The sequence below is a fragment of the Vombatus ursinus genome, unplaced genomic scaffold (assembly GCF_900497805.2).
Source record: "Vombatus ursinus unplaced genomic scaffold, bare-nosed wombat genome assembly UNPS02014859.1, whole genome shotgun sequence".
NCBI lineage: Eukaryota > Metazoa > Chordata > Mammalia > Diprotodontia > Vombatidae > Vombatus > Vombatus ursinus.
The window spans coordinates 937,734-959,361 of NW_020954637.1; the positions used below are offsets into that span (position 1 = coordinate 937,734).

Here is a 21,628-nt window from a genome sequence, read left to right on the forward strand (position 1 = left end):
ACCTCCCACCTTTATTCCATGGAAAGTGATTGATAGGACTTAAGATATTATAAAAATGTGAATTTTGTGCTTCATTTCTCCAGGTCTCTGTTTCTTCATTTGCAAAATGGGGATAATGGTCTTTTCCCTGTCTTCACCACAAAGTTGCTGTGAGGACCAGAGGTCCTTTATAAGCTTCATAGCCTATAAAGTGCAACCCTCCAAGTAGGTACTATTGGCAAAGCTACAACCAATACCCCCTTGGATGAAGTAGAAATTCCAAATCTTCAGATCTTCCCATGTCTGACATCTCTGCCCTGACCATCCCAGAAACTTCTTTATCAGTCCTCAAAATGGGGAACATTTATGGGTTGGGATAGAAAGACAGAAGGACAGAGAAAGACAGACAGACACACACACACACACACACACACACACACACACACACACAGAGACAGAAACAGAGAGATTGAAAGAGAGAGAAGTTTCATTATCAAATGAGGTTGACCTGCTTGATTCTCTGATTTCTGGAGACATTTACAAAAGGAAGTAATATTGAACTCTGATATGTTATGTAGTCAGTACTTTATTACTAAATGGCACACTAATACAATACAAAAAGTTTTTAAAAAATCCAAGAAATGTGAAAACACATTGTTTGAAATGATAAAAATGTCCCCTTGAAAAATATAAAATGTTGCATATATATACACAATACATATTTATATTTTATATATATATATATATATAACACATAGACAAAAGTATAATCAGGCACCATTTCACACATTAACATGGCATCAGTATACAACAGCAATATCCAATAAAATATGGCAGCAAAAGACATTATATGTTACTATGACCAGTAACATAGTTTCAAACAATGTGGCAGCAACTATTAGCATGTATGAAATGGCAACATAATATCAAGCAACTACCGACTTGATATTAAGTAGTAACACCATGCTAATAGCAACATGGTACCAAAGAAGGCATATGATCTCAAAAAGAAAGGGCAAATTGTAAAGTAGTCTTCACTGGTAATGGTAAAAACATGCTAGTGAATTCAGCTTGATGTCTGGTAGTAATACACTACTAACAGACCTAGACAGTTCTAATGACAACTAGGTGTCAGATTACAGCAATGATGAATTGTAACAATATCAAAAAGCAGCATGGCCTCAGTTATGAATGGGCTATCAGGGAGTAGCAAAGTAACAACGTTAACCAGATAATTAGTGACCCTGGCATCAGAGAATGACACAGTAGCAAATGATAACTCAGGAATTCCACTGTAGCCTCCTTTAGGAGAAACAATATTTATCCTTTGGTTTGAGGCAATGAGTGGGGCATGTGTGGCCTGGTTGGCTGGGTCTGGCTTCAAATGTCTTTTTCTTGCATGAATGGAATTTCCCCATCTGCCTCCTGTTCTTCTGTCTGGAAATGGGGATGACAAACATGAGATGCCAGAAGAGTGACCTTGGAAGCCAAGACTACCAATATCCCAACCAAAATGTCTTGCCATTGGGCACAACAGGGCACCCCCAGTGCAAGAAGCAAGAAGGTTCTGCTCTCAAGAGTGGGGTAGGGGATAGTCTGCAAACTGGGATGGCTGATGTCTCTGGAATCAAAGACTGGGCAGCAACGCCAAAGAGGCAAAGGCTCCTCTTGGGAGTTGCAAAGGCTGCTTCTGAAGACTGAGCATCTTCTCTCCCAGGTGAGTGCATTCAAGTAAGTGAGAACAGTGAGGCATAGAAGGAGGTTGTGTTGGGGTTTTAGGGCTACGTCCTGGCTCTGTGAGTCAAATGCAGGCCCATAGGTTCAAGGGCAGAGCGATGCTGGGGCCCTATAGCTCCTTAAGGATAATCTGAATTTTGCCATCAAGTTCTCCCATGTCGAGCAGGAAGGCCACATGGTTACTGTAGTGCTGGATAATGTTGTTGTCCATGTTCACCAAGATCCTGGAAAACAAAAGATGAGAGAGTGAGCAGACCCTGAAGATAGAATGACCTCCGTGTCAAGTACTAAAGTAATAAAGTACTAAAGCTCTAAAGCTGGTAGCAACTGGAGAATTCAAGATGAGCCCCATGGATTCTTAAGGGTGAAAAGTCTCCCTTTCCCAATGACCACATCAAATATTTCTCTCCCTCTCTGGGGTCTCATCAGGTGGATGGTTCTCCTGACTACTGAGCATAACGGCCTTAATCTAACAATTGTAGGGTGGTATAGGCATTGAATGTAGGGACCTTAGAACACAGAATGTCAGAGCTGGGAGGGATCTTAAACCATGGAATATCAGAGCTGAGAGGGCCCTTAGAACATAGAGTGTCAGAACTGGAAAGAAGCTTAGAATATTGAAATGTCAGAGCTGAGAGGGCCCTTAGAACATGAAATCTTAGCGGTGGAAATAACTTTAAAACATGGAATGTTAGAGCTGGAAGAGATCTTAGAAAATAATAACACTAACAACAACACTAATATACTCATTATGTGACCCTTTAAGTTTTCCAAATTGCTTTGCTTCTCTCAAGGAGGCAAATCACACATGTGCTGTTATCACTATTTTACAGATGAGGAACTAAAGGGAAATGGCTTGCTCAAGATCATGGAGTCAGTCAGCTGTTGGCAAACCCATAGCTTGAAACCATTTTCATCTGTTATGCCATTAGGTACTGTCACATGTGGTACAGACCTTTCCCTTCCCTTGGCTCTCACAGGAGCCACATTGGCCTAAGAATGGGCAGGATGAATCATACAGTCCTGGTGAGCAGTGAGGAGGGAAATTTCTTCTCAACTGCAACTGGTCGTTAGGCAGATTATGGAGTCTTGGGGATGGAGGAGTCCTTTGCAGGGTCATATTTAGCAGCATCCCCAGAGCTGTTATTCTCTGGGCTGAAGGTCTCTGTTTGGGGTTAGGGTGCTCCCAGAGCCATGTGCATCCTGCTTGATCGCTGCCAGTTAGAAGAGCTTCCTTCCCGGAATCAGACTTAGATTTACTCCCCAGTCAATTTCACAGAGGGCCCTTTGTCTTACTGTTCTTGGGGCTGGGGAAAGATGGAGGAGAGCTTCTGGGACCTGGTCAAACTCAGAGCCTTTGGCCCCCACGGCCAAAATGGGGCTTCGTTTTCTGCTTTGAGGCGGCGTCATAGTGACAAGAGCACTGACGCGAGAGTTATTGAATGAAAGGATCTCAAGGGGGCAGGACCCTCAGAAACCACCTAGTCCAATCCTGCCAGTTTCCAGGTGAGAAAGCGAAGGATCACAGGGATTCTTGTCTATGATCCCCTAGACTGAAAATGGCTGAGCCAGGATTCCAACCAGGGTCTCTCGTCTACAGCCGCAAGGGACCTCAGGGGCCATCTATAGTCAGTCCAACCTCCTCATTTTACAGATGTGGAAACTGAGGCTAAGACAGGGAATGTGGCTTGCCCGAGTTCAAAAAGATACTAGGGAAGAGAAAGGAATTTGAACCTGGGTCCTGTGAGGCCCAAATCAACTGATCTTTCTGTTGAACCACATTGCCTCCCTGTGAATTCTAAAGGGTCACAGAATCAGAAGCTGTACTTATTCCCTTCTGTCAAGACTTCCTTGCTAAGGGTAAACCTTGCCTCTCTAGACTTCTCCCTCCCCACCCCCAACCTGTCCCTTCTCAGGCAGAGGGGAACTGCAGGAGGAGACAATAGGTTGTATTTTCAGTCTCCCTCCCACCTCATATTGTTTAGCCTCTGAAAACAATGTGATGCTGATCTTTTCATCTGGGAGATGTGTGTAGAGGGGTATGAATACCCCAGCACCTAAAGCAACAGCAAGCATAATGTGTGACCTGATTGTCATTTTTACTCTACTATCTGTCTCACTTCACATTAAAAACCTGGCCAGGGGCCAGCAAAAACAATGTATTAGTTAATCTTCCAAGCACTCAGTGATGCTTGCGAGGCTGATGGTATCTCCCTCTGTCCAGAGGACTTGCTGTGTGGCTTTATGAAAATAAACTTGGCCATTTATTAGAATTTCCTATTTATCAGATTACAAAGAGAACTGGGCCCAGGGGAGGGCGGGGAGTCAGCCGGGTCTCTTCAGAAAAGCTTTTCTTGGGGGGGGGGGTTTCCTGATCTGCTCTTTTGAAGCAGCTCAGTCAGGGTCAGCTCAGAATTAGGGTTAGAAATTCTTACAAGCTGGGAAATGTGTCTCTGCCTCAGTAGAACCTTCCAAGAGACACCAAAATCCACCCTGTCATATGGTCAAGAACTGTAATTGTCCTCTACTTAGAGGGAAAGATGGAAGAGGTGGTATAGTGTGTGCAGCTGTGAGAATACTGAATTTAGAGTCAGAAGACGTGGGGGTGAATCACGATTCTGCCACTTCGATGGCAAATGTCTTTTGGCAAGGGCTTGGGACACTGGTTTCCCTAACTGTAAAATGTGGCATTTGCCTGGATAGGATCCCAGTTCTAAATATGGGACCCTAATCCCTATGAAAATGTAGGGGATGGACTCAGTGAGCCCAGAGGTCCCTCCCACTTCTGATATTCTCTGTTCTAAGGTCCCTTCTAACTCTGACATTCCATGTTCTACAGTCCATGATCAGATATTCTGTGTTCTCAGAATGGCCTCTTCTGGCTCTACCATTCTATGTCCCAAGGTCTCATTCAGCTTTAATTCTACAGTCCAAGATCTCTTTCACCATTCTATGTTCTAGGAGTATTTTGCACCGACATTTTAGCCTAACTCTGACATCTGATTTTCTAAAGTACCTTTCCTGCTAAGGCATTCTGTGTTCAAAGGTCCCAATCAATTTTAAATCCTATGAATCTGCCAACCTTCCAGGTGGCAGACCGGGGAGGGAGGCTCCCAACTGGACTTCCAGGAGGCTCTGAGACTACTGATGCCTCCCCGTTGTGAACTCTCCAGAATCAATCACATTTTATCCCCCCAGTTGCTGGGGAGAGTTAAAGATTCTGCTTGCCCTGCCCCCAAACGATGAGAGTTACAGTAGGGAAGTAAGAAGGAAGAAACCAAGGGAAAGTCACTCTGGGCTTGTTGGGGCAAGGCAACATTCAGTGCTGAGCTGGGCTTCTGATTCAGCTCTAGTGAGCACAGGAGCCCCAGTTTAAAACCGAAACTTAACTAAACAAAACACACACACACACACACACATACACACAGAGCCATTCTCAGGGCCCCTGGTGATGAGCTCATTAAAGAATCGTACATCTTAGAACTGGAAGAGATCTCAAGAAATCTTGCCTCCTGCCTGTCGGCACAGCAATCGTAATTGTTCCTGTTTCACAGATGAGGCAACTGAGACCCAAGCTTCCTTAAAAGTCATACACCAAATTAGTGGCAAAACCAGAATCGGAACCGATTTATCTCCTGAATCCTGGTCCTCATTGTGCTCTGCTGACTGCCTTTATGAAGCCCTCCTCCCTTACTTGGGAGACTTCTTTCCTTGATTGGCGGTCTGTGGTGATCAAGGATGGTCATGGTGGTGAATGGGAGGAGATGGACTTATTGAGAACTCTTATGTGAAGAGACAGCATGGCCCAGCGAATAAACCCCAAACACACACCACATGGGTTCAAGGAGACCCAAATTCAAATCCCAGCTTAGACAACTACCAGCTATGTGGCCATGAGTAAGGCCACAGATTCCTCATCTAACAAAATGGGGACAATACTGTTACTTGTTGGGAGGTAATTCAATACCTGTGGAAAAAAGTCCTGGCTCTTGAGTCAGAGCAACTATTTTTAAACCCTACCTCTGAAACTTACTACCTGTATAATTTTTAATTTTTGAGGGCCTCAGTTTCCTCATCCACAAAATAAGGAAGTGGGACTAATTGGCCTCTGAGGGCCCCCCCAGCTTCAGATCTATGCCTCACAGGGTTGTTGTGGGGAAAGCAAGTTATAAACCTCAAAGCACTATGTCAATGTGAGCTATAATGATTAGGAAAAAATCCTGAATTTCCCTACCTCATCCCTTGTTAGCCAGGTCCCATTTGGTAGCCAGGTAACTTTGGTCAGGGCACTTCTGGTTTTGAGCCTCAGTTTCCTCATCTGTACAATGGGAAATAATCTCACCTGCCCTCTTTCTTCTACTTGCTTTTGTAGGCAGGAAAAGGGCTATTCTATACCTAAGCTGTTATTGATTTTCTAATGTGTCCTCTCCCTGTACTAGTCAAAAAGAACAGGGACAGATGGTTAGGGCCCTTGCCCAGCCCCTCCCCTCAACCCTTTGTCAGCCCTCAGCCCAGGGAACATTATGGGGAGGGGGTGGCGGTGAGGTAAGGGAAAGGAAAAGGCCCAGACAATGTCTGGAGGCAGAATTCCTGGGCTCCTTCCAGGGGCTCTTAATAAGTAAAAGAGTACAATGCTGCTGGGGGTGGACGACTGAAGGGGGTGGGGGTGGGAGAAGAGAATCTTCCAGGAGAGGGATTTAGGGAGGCAGATCTCAGTTTCGGGCCATTGTCCTGGCAGAACTGAGGATGGGTGGGGAAGAGTCTTTCAATTAACCACTTGGTATTATTTACTGTTAATCGCTCATAAATAATGATTCCCCAATCAGCAGCCACCACATAATGACTGCAAATTGGGGCTTAGCGGCAAATGGCTGTTGCTTTCCAGACACTGGCTGGGCTCAGAGGAGGCCAAACCTGCACACCCCTGCTGTGGGTGGGTTTGGGGTGGGGGTGGCACAGAAGGTGGGAGGGAGCTCAGTACCTGTGAATTTCAATGGAAAAACAGAGGATGTTGACTGAAGCCATTAGGGGAGGCAGAAAAGGGCAGGGGGAGGGCGGGTAATAATAATACTGACATTTATATAGTAATTTCAGGTTCACAAAGCAATTTGCATTCATTTTCTCATTTGATGTTAGCTGATGCCCCAATGTATTTTTCAATCTAAAAATCACTCATTAAATACCTACTGTGTACCCTATGTCCTACTACTCTATAGAATGAAACCTTCCCCTCCTCCCCCCTCCCTAAACCCAGACTGGTTTCCTCGCTGTTCCCTAAATAATCCTATAGTCCTTATTAACAGTTATATTTCTATAGTTCTTTAAGGTTTGTATAATATTTTCCTCATAACAACCCCCTGCGGCAGGAAACACAAGCATCATTGTCCCCATTTTTTGGATGGAGAAAATGAGACTCAGAGAGGGGAAGTGACTTAGCTAAGGTCACACAGCTAGTTGTGTCATAGTCACAACACAAACCAGGGGTCTCCTGACTCCAAGTCCAGTGCTCCTGTCATCGTCCTTCCCTTCTCTGCTCACTTCTCCTCTGCCACTCCAAATTGTACTTGGGTTTCAAAGTTCCCTTCTCTAGGAAGCCTTCTTTGACTACACAAGAAGCCGTGTATATCCTGGAAGACTCTATAGTCTGTCTACAAAGGTGTCTCATTCCTTTTAACTCCAATAATTCTGATTGTCTATTGGATTTTCCAGTTAGTGTTGTTATGTATCTGTCCCAACTGACATGGCTTTGTAAGACTAATGATAATGATAATAATAACTGGCACTTATATAACACTTTAAGGTTTGCAAAGCATTTTACATATATTATCTTATCTGATTCTCACAACAACCCTGCTATTATGATCCCCATTTCACAGATGATAAAACTGAGGCTGATTAGAGGTTAAGTGACTTGCCCAGCTTCACATGGCTAGTTAATGTCTGAGGCAGGATTAGCACCCAGGTCTTCCTGATTTAGAGGCCAGTGCTCTACCCACTTTCAACACCTGCCAATAGTCAAAGGTGCTGGGGTCTAGTTTCTTCCTGGGCTTCCAATACTGCCTATGTAACTTGAGCCTCAGTTTTCTCCTCTGTAAAATGGAGGGGATTGCACCGCATTATCTCCAAGACCCTTCCCAGTCGGTCTTAAGGCTTATGTGGTTTTACTCCCAAATTCTTTCAGGTTGAGTATGATGGATCAGTCTGAGGCAGGCTATCCTAACAAGCTTTTATCTCCCTTTGTGATTTCTTCTCCCCCAGAGTGCCTTGTTCAGGCTCCTATCAGAATGATTTCTAGAAGTTGCTCTATCTACATGGAATGGGGAGAATGGGAGTGAGGACAAGCTCCTGAAGATTGGAAAAGTCTATTGGAGGCACCTTCTTCTCTAATAACCACTCTGGCCAGGCAAGCCACCATGTGCATTCAGCACATGGAGAAAATGACACCAGTCCTTCATACACTCAGACTCAGAACCTTAAAATGTAGGAAAAAAATTGGAAGAAATCTCAGAACTGGGAGGGGCCTTAGAGCACAGAAAGACAGAGCTGGGATGGACCTTAGAACCCACAATGTCACACACAGCCGGGAGGGACCTTAGAACACAGGATGTCACAGCTGGGAGAGCCCTTAGAGCACAGAATGTCAGAGCTGGGAGAGATTTAGAACCCAAGATGTGAGAGTTGGGAGGGCTCTGAGAGCACAGAATGTCAGAGCTGGGAGGGCCCTTAGAGCACAGAATGTCAGAGCTGGGAGGGCCCTTAGAACACAGAATGTCAGAGCTGGGAGGGACCTTAGAACATGGAATGTCAGCTGGGAGGAGTCTCAACATATAGAATGTCAGCCCTGGAATCCCATCCAATCCAATAAGTACTTATTAAGTACCTACTCTACAGACGGCCCTTCATCATAGGCATTTGAAAGATACAAAGACCAAATGAAAAATGGTTGAGTGCCTGTCCTCAGAACATAAGATATTAGAACATAGGTACAAAGAACATGAAAACATACCAAGTATGTACATGATAACTTTGGGGCACAAGGGGAAAACACTAACAGCTAAGGGTCCTTTAGGAGACAGCACCTTAAAGGTCATCTCATTTTGCAAATAGGGAAATTGAGGCCCAGAGAAACCTCACCCATGAGTGGTGACTGGCAGAACTGGGATGTCTGACTCTATTTCTCTTTCTTCCAGATGATTAGACTGGGTGAAGGTGGAATAGTAACTGGTGAGCTTAGCCCCATTCTCTTGTGGGTTCTGGGACTGTTTCCCCACTGCCTTCCCCCTCCCCTCCAGAACCCTTTCTTAGGCTGGGCACTCACAAAGACACCAACTCCAAGCACTTGGACACAAGGAAAACTTTTGTGTCTTGGGTCCCAACCAGTGGGCTGGACCTACTTGTGATTTACAACCTTGTTAAGGCCAAAGGCGGTTGACAGGTGGGTGCCAGCATTTCCCTGCATGCACTTACTTACCCTCGCTTGCATTTTTTATAGACTTTGTAAATACTCTCTTCAGGAAAACCATACTTCTCCGAGATCTGCAAGAGAACAGTCAGGAATTCATTTGCATGATGCCAAGTCCAGATTTTAACAGCCCAGAGGTAGGGCTGGGGGGATGGGTGGGAAGAGTGGGGGAAGTAGACTTACCCCACCATCTAAAAAAAAAAAAACAATGCCCCACATCCATAAAGTGTGCTATGCCTTTCAAAAGAGCTTTCACATCCATTATCTTCCTGGAATCTCAGGATAAGCCTGGGAGGAAGGTGGGGCCTGTGGCCCTGGGCAAATCTTCTATAGATGGTCTGGAAGATTCCTTCCAGTTACTATGAAGATTAGAAAACTAAGTACTAGAGAGGTAAAATCATAGGATTATAGAACCATAGAACTGAATGGGAACACAGGATGTCAGAGGTAGGAGGGCCCCTAGAACATAGGATGTCAGAGCTGGGAGGGCCCCTAGAACATAGGATGTCAGAGCTGGGAGAGCCCTTAGAACACAGGATGTCAGAGCTAGGAGGGCCCCTAGAACATAGGATGTCAGCTCTGGGAGGGCCCCTAGAACATAGGATGTCAGAGCTGGGAGGGCCCCTAGAACACAGGATGTCAGAGCTGGGAGGGCCCTTAGAATACAAGACACCAGAGCTACGAAGAACCTTAGAACATGAAATGTCAGAGTTCAAAGGGACCTTGATCTTTGGTAGTTCTGACATTCTCTGCTCCAAAGTCCATTTTAAGTCTAACTTTTCATGCTTCTGTAATGTTCATGTGATGTGACTAGCCCAAGTCAGTAACTGCAGCAAAATATTTGGTGATATCTGAGCCCCAGCTCAGATGTATTACATAAGAACAAGGGAGATGCCAAGTTGTAGCCTGAGAACTGATGTTTCTAGAGCAGAAGCCCCTTTAGACTTTGACCTGGGACCTTTTCCTTGTGACAAAGTAGCTATGGGCAGCTGAGGAACCGTATTCTTTCAGTTCTGTCACTGGATATTCCAGTTTTCCCTCAGCATCAGCAGGGACAATGAGACTATATAACTAGATTAAAACCATATTGGCTGGCCTTTTCAGAACTTCTCAATTATTGCCAAAGGGACACCATCCTCCTGGTCTCTCAGACTTGCAAACTCAATGTCACCCTGGACTCCTCACTCTCAATCACCGCACGTATCCATCCAGTTCCCAAATCTTGTCTTTTCTAACTTGACACTATCTCTTGTACCCTTCTCTCTACTCAAATAGCTACTACCCTAGTTCAGACCCTCGACATCTCTCACCTGGACTACTGTTAACAGCCCTCTAATGAGTTTTTCTGCTTCAAATCTCTCTCTTCTCCAAAACACCCTTCACTAAGCTGCTAAACCAATTTTCTTAAGTGTAGGTTTCATCATGTCATTCCCTCTACTCACTAAAATACAATGAGATAATATTTAAGAAGGAGGAGGAGGAGGAAGAGGAGGAGAAGAAAAAAGAAGAAGGAGAAGGAGAAGAAGAAGAAGAAGAAGAAAGAGGAGGAGAAGGAGGAGGAGGAATAGGAGGAGGAGGAGTATATAGCATAGTGCCTGACACAGAGTAGACATTATAAAAATAAATGCTTATTATCTTTCCGCTTCCCTTCAATAAATGGCAAAGGCTCTCTATTAACACTATGATTGAATAGCAATTGCTTTGCTTGTCATTTAAAGCCCCTTTTCTTTCCTACTTGGCTCCTCCTACCTTTTCAGACTTGTTACACATTACCCCCTTCCATATACACTATGACTCTGGACATACTAATCTACATTGCTGTTCCTCAAACACAGAACTCTATCTCCCATTGCCACCATGCCTTTACCCAGGCTGTTCCCCATGCTTAGAATGTTCCCTCACTAACCTCAACTCTCAGAATCTCTGGCTTCCTTCAAGACTCAGCATAGATATTGCCTTCTCCAAGAATCCTTTCCCGGTTGACCTCATCCCTTCTCCCACAGCTGCACAGCCTTTCCCTCTAAGGCTGCCTTCTATCTGCTCTATATATATCTTATATGTACGAATGCATTTACAAGTTTTCTCCCTTATTAGAGTGTAAACTCCTTGAGGGCAGGGATTGTTTTTGCCTTTCTTTGCACCTCCAGCCCTTAGCGTAGTGCTTGATTCAGGTGACAGGTAAACCAGCCGGTGACACTCCATGCTCCACAGCTAATCTTGAAGGGATTTGGGAGGTCATTAAATCCAATCCCTCACCTGATGGATGAATGTCTTTCATAGTATATTCCCCAATAAACGGTCATCTAGCCTCAGCTTGAACACCTCCAGGGTCAGGGAGCTCAGTAGCTCCTGAGGCAGCCCATCTCATTGTTGGAGAGCCCAGTTTGGAAAGTCCTTCCTCATGCTAAGCCCTGTTAATGAACCCTGTGGATGGCTCCTTCTCAGTCTGTTCAAGACCACTTGGTTTTATTTCTGTTAAATCTTACAGAGAAACAGGTTTGCAAAGCTAACAAAGGCAGTGGCCCTGCAGAAAGCAGCCATCAGATTATGGAGAATTTATGGCGTGTGCTTTTCCTGAAGAGCCAATGTTATAGCAGCCAGGAAGATAACCATCACGGAAATATGCCTCATATGTCCCTCCCGCAACCCAGCTCCCCAAATCCCCCTGGAACAGGGAGAGCCACAGAAGAGCTGGGGCTTCAGGTTTCACCTTAATGGACCCCAGATAGGATCAGAGAGATGTTGGCTTTTTTCATTATAGCTGAAAATATGAAAACCTTTTGGGATTTTAGTGGGTTGCTAGTTCAACCTGAGTCAATAATGTATGTGAGAGACCAAAAGAGGGGAGAAAAAAGCAAATGTGGCTTTCAGACTTTATTGATGGAATGAAGGCATCTAGAAGGAGAGCCTGGACAGCCTGGTCTGAGCATTGCTAATGAGGAGGGAGGGCCTCAGGCCTAGGGGCCCAGCTGAAGTGTCATGCTCAGGTCTGGGTGCCTCATTTTAGGAAGGAACCTGACAAGGTGGTCTACATCTAGTAAAAGTAGTCAGTATTGGGGGGACCCTTGACAACCATTCCATATTAGTATTGAGCAAAGGAAATGGGCATGTCCAGAGTCTAGCTCTGTGCCTTATATATAACTTTAGAAATGTGTGTTTAATACAATTGGTGAATGTTTAGCCTGGAGGAAAGGAGACAACAGAGTGGGACTGGAAGATATGGTAACTTATCAAATATCTTTGAAGGGTTGTCCTGTGGAAGATGGATTGACTTAGTTTCCTTGGCCCCAGAGAACAGAAGCAGGAGCAGAAGATGAAGCTACAGGGAGGCAGATTCAGGCTCTATATACAAGAATGAGAACTTTCTACTCAGTTGTGTGCCCAACAATACACTAGTGCTACCTTTGGAAGTAGTTAGTTCTCCATCACTAGAGGTATTCATGAGAAGATGGGAAAAAACATATCAAGAAGGTGGTAATGGGCATTCCTGATTGAGATAGACTAGATGTACCAGATGGTCTTTAAGGCCCCTCCCAGCTCTGACATCCTGTGTTCTAAGGCCTTTCCCAGACCTGACATTCTCTGTTCTAAGGCTTCTCCCAGCCCTGACTTTCCATAAGGGCTCTCCCAACTCTGATACTCTCTCTTCTGAGATGAAGTTTGGTGTCAGCTTAGACTTGGAGTCAGGTAGATTTAAGCTCAAATCCAACCTTAAATACTTGCTAGCTTTGTAAACCTGAGCTGGCCATTTTCCCTCTCTTTGCCTCACCTATAAAGTGAAAGGGTTGGGCCTGATGGCTTCTCCATATCCCTTCCAGCTCTAAATCTACGACCCTGGGATCTCTTCTACGGTCTGATCACAGCTCCGGTTCTAACATTTGATGTTTCCAGGTCACATCTAATTCTAACACTTCGTTCTCTAAGATGCCTTCAGACCCCAAGATTTGAAGATTAATATAGGAGGAAGAAGGTAGCCAGATCTCCTCATTTAATCATCTGGGAGACAAGAGAGGCTTGGGAGGAGGAGATACCTGCATCCTCCTACCATTCCAAGCTCCCTGGGGACCGTGTTCTCTCCCTCCCTCCCTCCTCAAGTAAACAGAAGATCTGAAAAGACCTTACCGCATTCCTTAACCCTTTGAGGTCTGGAGTCTTCAGCATGAGGGCATCAAACACCTCCTCTGTCTCCCTCCGGACATATAACAAGACTGCAAAGGACGGCAAGCAACTTTTAGTTAACATGAGAGGGAAGAATGAGGCCATTATAATCTCAGACATGGGGCATCGATCATGGGATTAGTGGATTTAAGGCTAGGAGAGACCGTATGGCTTATCTAGTTCCCTCTAGCTCCTTCATTTTATAGGGAGAGAATCAAGGCTCAGGGAGATTAATCAACCTTCACAGGGGCAAATCGAAGACAAGTGGTAAAACTGGGATTTGAACCCATCTTCTGATCCCAAATCCAATACTATACTGCTATACCATGAAATCTTGAGCCTCCTAAACTTTTTAAAGGGCCCAGAATGAAGCAAGGTAAGCACAACTCTCACCGTCTGTCCAATCCCTGGGACAGAACTGCCCTCATGGCCAGGGGCATGACACATTTCTTGGAAGACTGAAAGGTATTTGAAAAGAATATTGGTCTTGGAGTTAAGTTTAAGATAGAGTTTGTCACCTACCAACAGTGTGACTATGGCAAATTACTTCACCTCTCTCTGAACTTGTTTCCTCATCTCTAAAATGGGAATAACATCATTTGTTCCACCTTCCTCTCATGCATTCATGTTCATAAAACACTTTGTAAGCTTTGAAGAGCTGTATAATTGAAGATCTTTATTACTATCCATCCCTCATATCAGATGTTAGCCCCTCCTGGACCAGTACCAAAGGCTGTCCTAGCCTGCCTCTCTTAGAGAATGGGGCACAGATCAACATGATATGCTAGAAAGAACATGGGGGTTGGAGTCAGAGAACTTGTCTGTGTAACTGTGGGCAAATCAGTGGCCCTCTCTGGGCATTGGTTTTCTCCAAAATGAGGAGACTGAACTCAGTGACCTCGGAGGTCCCTTCCGGGTCTAAATCCTCAGATCCTATTAGATGGCGCCTGGGGGTGGGAGGTGAGGGTGGGGTGGAGGAACAGTCACCTACCTCTCTGGAGATCATCTTCCTTTGCTTGCTTGGGAGGCAGAAGGTCAAAGTCGTCAGAGAAGGGTGAACAGGTTCGTTTCAGAGGCAGCCTGAGGGGACAGAATAGCAGAGGGTTCCAGGTCAGGAGGGCAGCAAAGAGAGAGAATCCACCAGCCATAGAAGCTGTGTGAAAAGGGGCCGTCTTCTCATTGAGTGGATTTCTGAGGGGCCAGACAAAGAGCAGGGCTGGTCTTGCCCTGTGTTGACATATAGCTGGGACTGGAGTGAAGCATGAAGTTGGGGTCCCTCCACAAAGTGCCACTGCACCTAGATTTAAAAGCCAATGTTCGGGGGGAGGGGTGCAGCACTACACAAGTCAGAAACCCCTGGAATGTGACCTGGGAGGTTGGAAGTAAGTGTAGACAAGAGGTTATCTTAACTTATATTTTGTCCTGTACCTCTTCTGGTGGCTGGTGAAGCCTATGGACCCCTTCTCAGAATATTATATTTAAATATATCAATTTACAAAGGAAACCAATTATTTTGAAATGTAGCTATCAAAATATTAAAAATCAGCTCACAGACCACAGGCTACACATCTCAAAAAAACAGCCAGTAGAGGGAAAAGGCCCCAGTAGTGGTTCAGGGCACCTTTCTCTGACAAGCCCAGGTCACGTAAGGTATAATGTAAATATTTATGTTTGTATGTTTCCTGTCTCCTAGAATATAAATTCACAAGGACAGGGATGGATCAGGTCTAATTAAATTAGCACAGCATTCTGCAGATGTGCATTCATTTATTCAAAAACATTTATCTTGCACACAGTACTAACGAAGTCTTTCTACAATGAAGGAATGAATGAAGGAATGAATGAATGACAGCTTTTGCACATAATAGCCCTCAGAAAGAATGGAGGGAATCAGAATCCCTCCCCAGCACTGAGTTGTCTCACAAAGCCGCCAGTCAATCTCCCCATCTGCCAGGCCATCTCCGAGACTTGCTTTTTTGTTTGTTTTTACAAGAGGTTGTCTCGCCAGAGATTAGCTGAGTTTTCACATAAAACGAGTCCAATAAAAACTGGGGGAGTTTCAATGAGAAAAGCAAATCTAGTCCCCAGCTCTGCGGTTGAGGCCCACGCCCTCCAGTCACTGGGCCTCCCTTATGGGTCTGTTTCCAGCAAAGGTGGTCAGCCTTAAAGGGACATTGGACTATGTCTGCTCACAGTAGGTGCTTCATACATATATATGTCACTGTCATAACAATGATCAGTGTTCTATTTGACCACTGGGGCTATTCCCTCTACCAATACAGATTGCAGCCCCTCCATGCCTTAGCAAGGTAGGGGTGGGGGTGGCATCTTCATATGCTGTTAACACAGTGCCTGGCACATAGTGTGTGCTTAATAAATGTTTGAATGAATGAATTCCCATGGCAAAAAAAAATAATTCCCTACTGGCCAAATGTCTAATGATGAGCTCCCATGCCATTATGGAGGCTGGGCCCTAAATGACAGCCCCAAAAGTACATTCCTGGTGTGGTCCTCCAAGCCTTTCTAGCTAGGGCTGGCACAGACTTCCAGAACCTAGGGTCACCTCCACACCACACTGAGGCATCAGAAGAAAGCACAGAGGCTGCCGTATTTTGTATCTCCAGTGCTTAACATAGCACTGGGCACACAGTAGGTACTCAATAAATGTCCTTTCATTTATTTCATTTCCTTGATTTATGTCCTTCTTTGAGATGAATGAGTTCTGGGCCCTGGCTTGTAGATGGTCCTGCGTAGGGGGAGCTGGGTGCAGGAGGTCGGCATGAGAAGAGGGAGCAGGCTGGGAAGGAGCACCGTACTGGGATGGGGAGGAGGGGGAGGAGGAGGAGAGAAGTAATAGGAACTATGTTCTTCATACCTGTTTGTGCCATTGTGGATAGTAGGAGAACCAGCCTACAAATGCAAAAAGAAAGATGTGTTCCATTATATCAGTGAAGGATATCCACTTGGGGCAGCCTGGTATAATGATTAGAACACTGTGCTTGGAGTCAGGAAACCTTGGGATCCTATTCTGCCTCTGACACTTGCTAGATACATGACCCTGGAGCCTCAGGGCAGCTCTCTAAGACTTAGCAACTCACTGTTCTAGAACATCACCCATAAGCGAGGGACCTCCAGTGAAGAGGACACCACCTTCTCCCAAGGCAAATCCCACTTTAGAATATCACTTGTGTTTCACTACATAAATCCTACGCTCATCTCTCTGTAACTCCTCCCCATCACTCCTTCTGTCCTGCAACAGAACTTTAAATGCTCAAAGATAGCTATCATCCCTACTCCCAGCCCACCCAAGTCTTCTCTCCTCCAGGCTAACCATTTTCAGTTTCTTTGATCAGTTCTTACATGGCATGACCTCTGGACCCTTCACTCTCCTGGACATCGTCCTCTAAACACTGGTCAATATCCATCCGAAAATGTGATGCCCGGAATGGAACCCAATAAGCCAGAAGAGGAATCTGATTGTAACAGAGGACAGCACGCAACTTTTGTTCCAGACTTTTTATCTGAAGCAGTGGGCAGAGCATTGGATTTAGAGTCTGGAAGACCAGACAACAAACTTTGCCTCAGACACGTATTGGCTGTGTGACAATGGACAAGTCACAAATTTTCTCAGCCTCAGTTTCCTCATCTGTAAAATGAGGATAATGATAGCAACCTGCTTCAAAGAGCTGTTGTGATAATCAAATGAGATAATAGACATAAGGTACTTTGCAAACCTTAGAGTGCTACAGAAATGCTGTTTTTGTTATTATTCGTAATAATGTAGCTGAAGTTTACTCTCTTGGTGGCCAGGTAATATTGTTGACTTCTATTGACTTTGTGGTCAAGTAAAGCCCTCAGATCTTTTCCCCCTGACCTCTGGCTATGCTTCCCCCCTTCCCCCAACCCCCTCTCTCCATGCTTGTGAGAAGGTATTCATGAAGGCACAGTCATAACTTTGAGACTTGTAAGGCCTGATAACTTCAGTTTGCTTTGAAAAGCTCATTCCTTGAACCTGGCTGCAGATGCTACACCTTAAACTTGGCCAGACATTTCATAAACATATGTTGTAAGTCACCATATGGAGCTGTCTGAACCCATAACCTCCCTGATAGGGCTGAGTCAGGAGGCTGCCTGGGACCCTGCCAACCTGTCACCACATGCTGCCGCTGTGGCCTCAGGGAGGCTGATTGTGTCATTCCAGTGACGTCCCAGGTAGCACGTCTCCTCACTCCCTAGAAGCCTCTGTCCTGGCTTCTCCACACTGAGATGTTAACTTTCCAGAGAAATCTTTATTCCTCATCATGACCAGCTTCTAATTTACTCAGTTTTGGATTATAATTTAAATCGTGCTTCTGTCCTCAGAGGGAATGAGAGGTTTCTCCCAGCCCCAGGGATTGCCTTCTTCACCGGCCCGTTTGAGGGCCTCCATGTAGGGAATATAATAGAGGAGGAAGGGGAGAATAGACCCATAATAATAATAATAATGATAACACATCAAGGTTTGCAAAGCACTTTGCATATGTGCTCGCATCATTCCATTATTATTACCATTCATTGTTGTTAAGTCATTTTTCAGTCATGTGGGACTCTTTGTGACCCCATTTGGGCTTTTCTTGGCAATGATCACTGGGGTGATTTACCATTTCCTCCTCCAACTCATTTGACAGATTAAGAAACTGAGGCAAAGAGGGTTAAGTGACTTGCCCAGGGTTACACAGCTAGGAAGTGTCTGAGGCTGGATTTGAACTCATGAAGATGTCTCTCTGGTTTCAAGCCTCAGGTCCTGGGCTGCTTGGACCCACTCTCTGACCCTTACCATGCCATTCCGTTGCAAGTTGGAGAAGTGGATGTTGGGGATGAAGAGAACAGGCTGGCTTTCCAGGTCAGATTCTGGCCGTAGGTAAGTGGTCTCATTACCTCGGAAACTGGAGAGTAGGCAGCCCTTGAGACCTGCTGAGGAGAAACCAATTTAGTCCTGAGAAGTTGGCTCCAGTAATGAGCAGAGGCAGGTAGAAAGAGTCCTGAACCATGGGTCAGCTCACTTCTAATCCTATCTCTAGTATGAACTAATTCATTGTGTGACTATGGATAAGTAATTTCTCTTTTCTAGGGCTCAATTTCCTCTTTTGTGAAATGAAGGAGTGTAGACCTAGGTTCCAGAGTTAACATCCTATTTATTTTTCTAAGGCCTTTCTCATTTTTGACTTCCCGTGTTCTAAATTCCCTTTCAGATCTGACATTCTATGTTCCAAGATCCTTTCCAGCTTTAATATTCTATGTTCTAAGGTCCCTTATAGCTCTAACATTCAACATGCTAGCATTTCTTGTCCTAAGGACCCTTCTGGCTCTGATATTCTGTATGCCAACATTCTTTATTCTAAGAACCCTTTGAACCCTAACATTTTATATGCTAATATTCTATATTCTAAGGCTCCTTTGAACTCTCATATTTTTTCACTCTGACCTGTTGTGTTCTAAAGACCCTACCAGTTCCACCTACAAGCCAACATTCTATGTTCTAAGGCCCTTTCTAATTTGAATGGCATTCAATGTTGTTGTTGTTGTTCAGTCATGTCTGACTCTCTGTGACCCCATTTGGGGTTTTCTTGGCAAAGATACTGGAGCAGTTTGCCATTTCCTTCTCCAACTCATTTTACAGATGAGGAAACTGAGGCAAATGAGGTTAAGTGACTTGCCCAGGGTCACATGGCTAGGAAGCATCTGAGGCTGGGTTTGAGCTTAGGTCTCCCTGACTCCACAACTGGCCCTCTATCCACTGTGCTGCCTAGCTGCCCAATAGTATTCATACTAATCTGCTAATCTGGTATGTTGTAAGGTTGCTTTCAGTTTTTAACATTTTATGGTTCCATGATTCTACACTCTCTACCCTGGGTGACTCTACTTAGGACATGGAGGGTCTTGCTAAGAGAAGTCAAGGAGCCCCTATTTTTATCCAAGCTCCCATCTCTGATCCCTGCCCCTCCCTGTCCCCCCAAAGGCAATCTGTGAACCCCTAGCACTTGTATATGGGGAGGAGGTACCAGCTGCTCTACCCCCAGGCATCATACTGACCACTGTTGCTGGAGTCTGGGCACTTGGCTTTCCTCCGAAACTGTTTGCGTTCATCATCCCGCATTTTCCTCTCTGCACCCTGTGTGAGGAAATGAGAGTCACCAAACCACCCGGGGCAAAGGGCTGTTTGCTTTCATAACTGCTGTTTTGCATCTTACAATGTGTGTAAACCACCATGTCATGTTTTCTTTATAGAGCAAGACCAGGAAATGATGACAGCTCAGCCCAACCCAGCCCTTGTGATAGTATCCTAGCCCCAGCCCCAGCCCCAGCAGTGACTTCCCCATTGAAATCTCTAGCTGCCCCACCTTCTGGGTCAACTTTCAGGGCAGAATGGCTAATGGGGGAAGACCATGTCTTCTAAGGCAAAAAGCTGGCAGGGATGTTGAAGAGTGGGAGGGGATGAAGCCCTGTCTTCTCAAAGGATAACAGCAGGTTGATAAGTATTTGTGGAGAGCCTAATATGTGAGCAGAGTGAGCTAAAGGGTGTAAGAGAGATACAAGGCTAAGACTTGGCCAAGGAGATTGCATTCTAACTGGGGTGACAAGATACACATGTACATCCATATCCACAATCCACATACACACACTCCCACCCACCCCACCCCCACAAATACACACACAGAAACAACATTATAGTATAGCAGAAAGATCTATAGGTTTAGAAGTCAGAAGACCTGGGTTTGAGGTGCTGTCATCTATTAACAATTGTGTGACTGGACTCTGGGCTTCAGTTTCCTCCTCCATAAAAAAAAGGGGTTGGGCTAGGTGGTCTCTAAGATCCTTTCTAGTTCTAACATTCAGTGTTCTAAGGGCCCTCCCAGCTCTGATAATCTCTGTTCTAAGGGCCCTCCAAGCTCTGACATTCTGAGTTCTAAGGGCCCTCCCAGCTCTGATATTCTCTGTTCTAAGGGCCCTCCAAGCTCTGACATTCTGGGTTCTAAGGGCCCTCCCAGCTCTGATATTCTCTGTTCTAAGGGCCCTCCAAGCTCTGACATTCTGGGTTCTAAGGGCCCTCCCAGCTCTGATATTCTCTGTTCTAAGGGCCCTCCAAGCTCTGAAATTCTGGGTTCTAAGTGCCCTCCCAGCTCTGACTTTCTGGATTCTATGGGCCCTTCCAATTCTGATATTCTGTTATAAGGTTCCCTGAGTGCTAATTTTCTATACTGTAAAAATCCTTAGCCCTGACCCAGCCCAAGTTGTGCTTACTAGGGGAAGACAGAGTCTAGGAGGGAGCATTCTGATTTCCCCAGATACAAGGAGAATGGGGGTGTGGGAGGTATCAGTCTCCAGATCACTCTGAGCCCCCATTACCTTATCACAGAATATTTTGATCTGGCAGACAGCTCGGTGTACCAGGCGGTCTGTCCCTGTGCCACAATCATAGGTGTCGATCTGGAGATTTAGTGGTACGCCTTTTACCCCCTTCTGGGTGGAGAAGTCTGTACTCAGGCAGTTGATTCCGATGAACACCTGGGGGGAGAGGGGAGAGGTGAAGAGGTGAGTGGGCTTCCCAAGGTTGAGGCATTTTAGGTTTTGCACTTGACCTCAAGGTTGACCCTAGGGGTCCAGGGGCCCAGGGATTCTCCAATTTCTAAAGGGATTGCCATTAAAAACAGCATAGAATTATGGGAAAAGCCCTGGATGGGAAGTCAGGAGACCTGGATCATAGTCCTGACCCCATCACTAATTCAATGTGTGAGCTTGGACAAGATTTTTTTCTCCTTCAGCTTCAGTATCCTCTTCAACAAGATGACCTCCAAGGTCCCTTCCAGCTCAAACCTCCTAGATTCTCCAGCACAACCCAACATTTCTCCAAGGAGGAAGGGAAGCCAAAATAACACCATTTCCATTTCTATAACCTTTTCAGGCTGCTGGAACACTTTGCTCACAGCAACCCTGGGAGATGGGCTGTGTAAGTATTATTATCACTGTGTTCTCTGAGCCTCAGTCTACAGATGTGTAAAAATGAGAGGACTGGGCACTGAATGGTCTTTGAAGTAAGCCGGCTCTCTACCCAGTTTGCCTTGCTGCACCTCCTATTATTATTATTAAATAATAGTGATAAGGAAGTGTGATGTGGTGAATAGGCAGCTGGTCTTCAAGTCAGGAAGACCGGGTTCATGGCCTTCCTCTGACACATACTGGTCGTTTGACTCTGGACAAGTCAATTAATCCCTCAAAACCAGTCACCGGTCTATGATTATAAAGAACAGATAA

At 45.2% G+C, this 21,628-nt stretch overlaps 1 protein-coding gene across 2 annotated transcripts in view; it reads right to left on the bottom strand.

Annotated features, from left to right (window-relative positions):
• Positions 1-659: 659 nt before the first annotated feature.
• The window catches only part of GRHL3 (grainyhead like transcription factor 3), a 51,150-nt gene continuing 30,181 nt past the window's right edge, over positions 660-21,628 (bottom strand). The window contains exons 9-16 of one of the 2 annotated variants that reach the window (XM_027841470.1): positions 20,723-20,881; positions 19,409-19,487; positions 18,153-18,289; positions 16,212-16,246; positions 14,328-14,416; positions 13,301-13,386; positions 9,188-9,252; positions 660-1,940 (exon numbers count right to left, since the gene is read on the bottom strand). In XM_027841470.1, coding sequence (XP_027697271.1) covers positions 1,826-1,940; positions 9,188-9,252; positions 13,301-13,386; positions 14,328-14,416; positions 16,212-16,246; positions 18,153-18,289; positions 19,409-19,487; positions 20,723-20,881 — 765 coding nt within the window. In that variant the 3' untranslated portion in view covers positions 660-1,825. The remainder of the gene's footprint in view (positions 1,941-9,187; positions 9,253-13,300; positions 13,387-14,327; positions 14,417-16,211; positions 16,247-18,152; positions 18,290-19,408; positions 19,488-20,722; positions 20,882-21,628) is intronic. The other variant, XM_027841471.1, reaches the window with a different exon arrangement.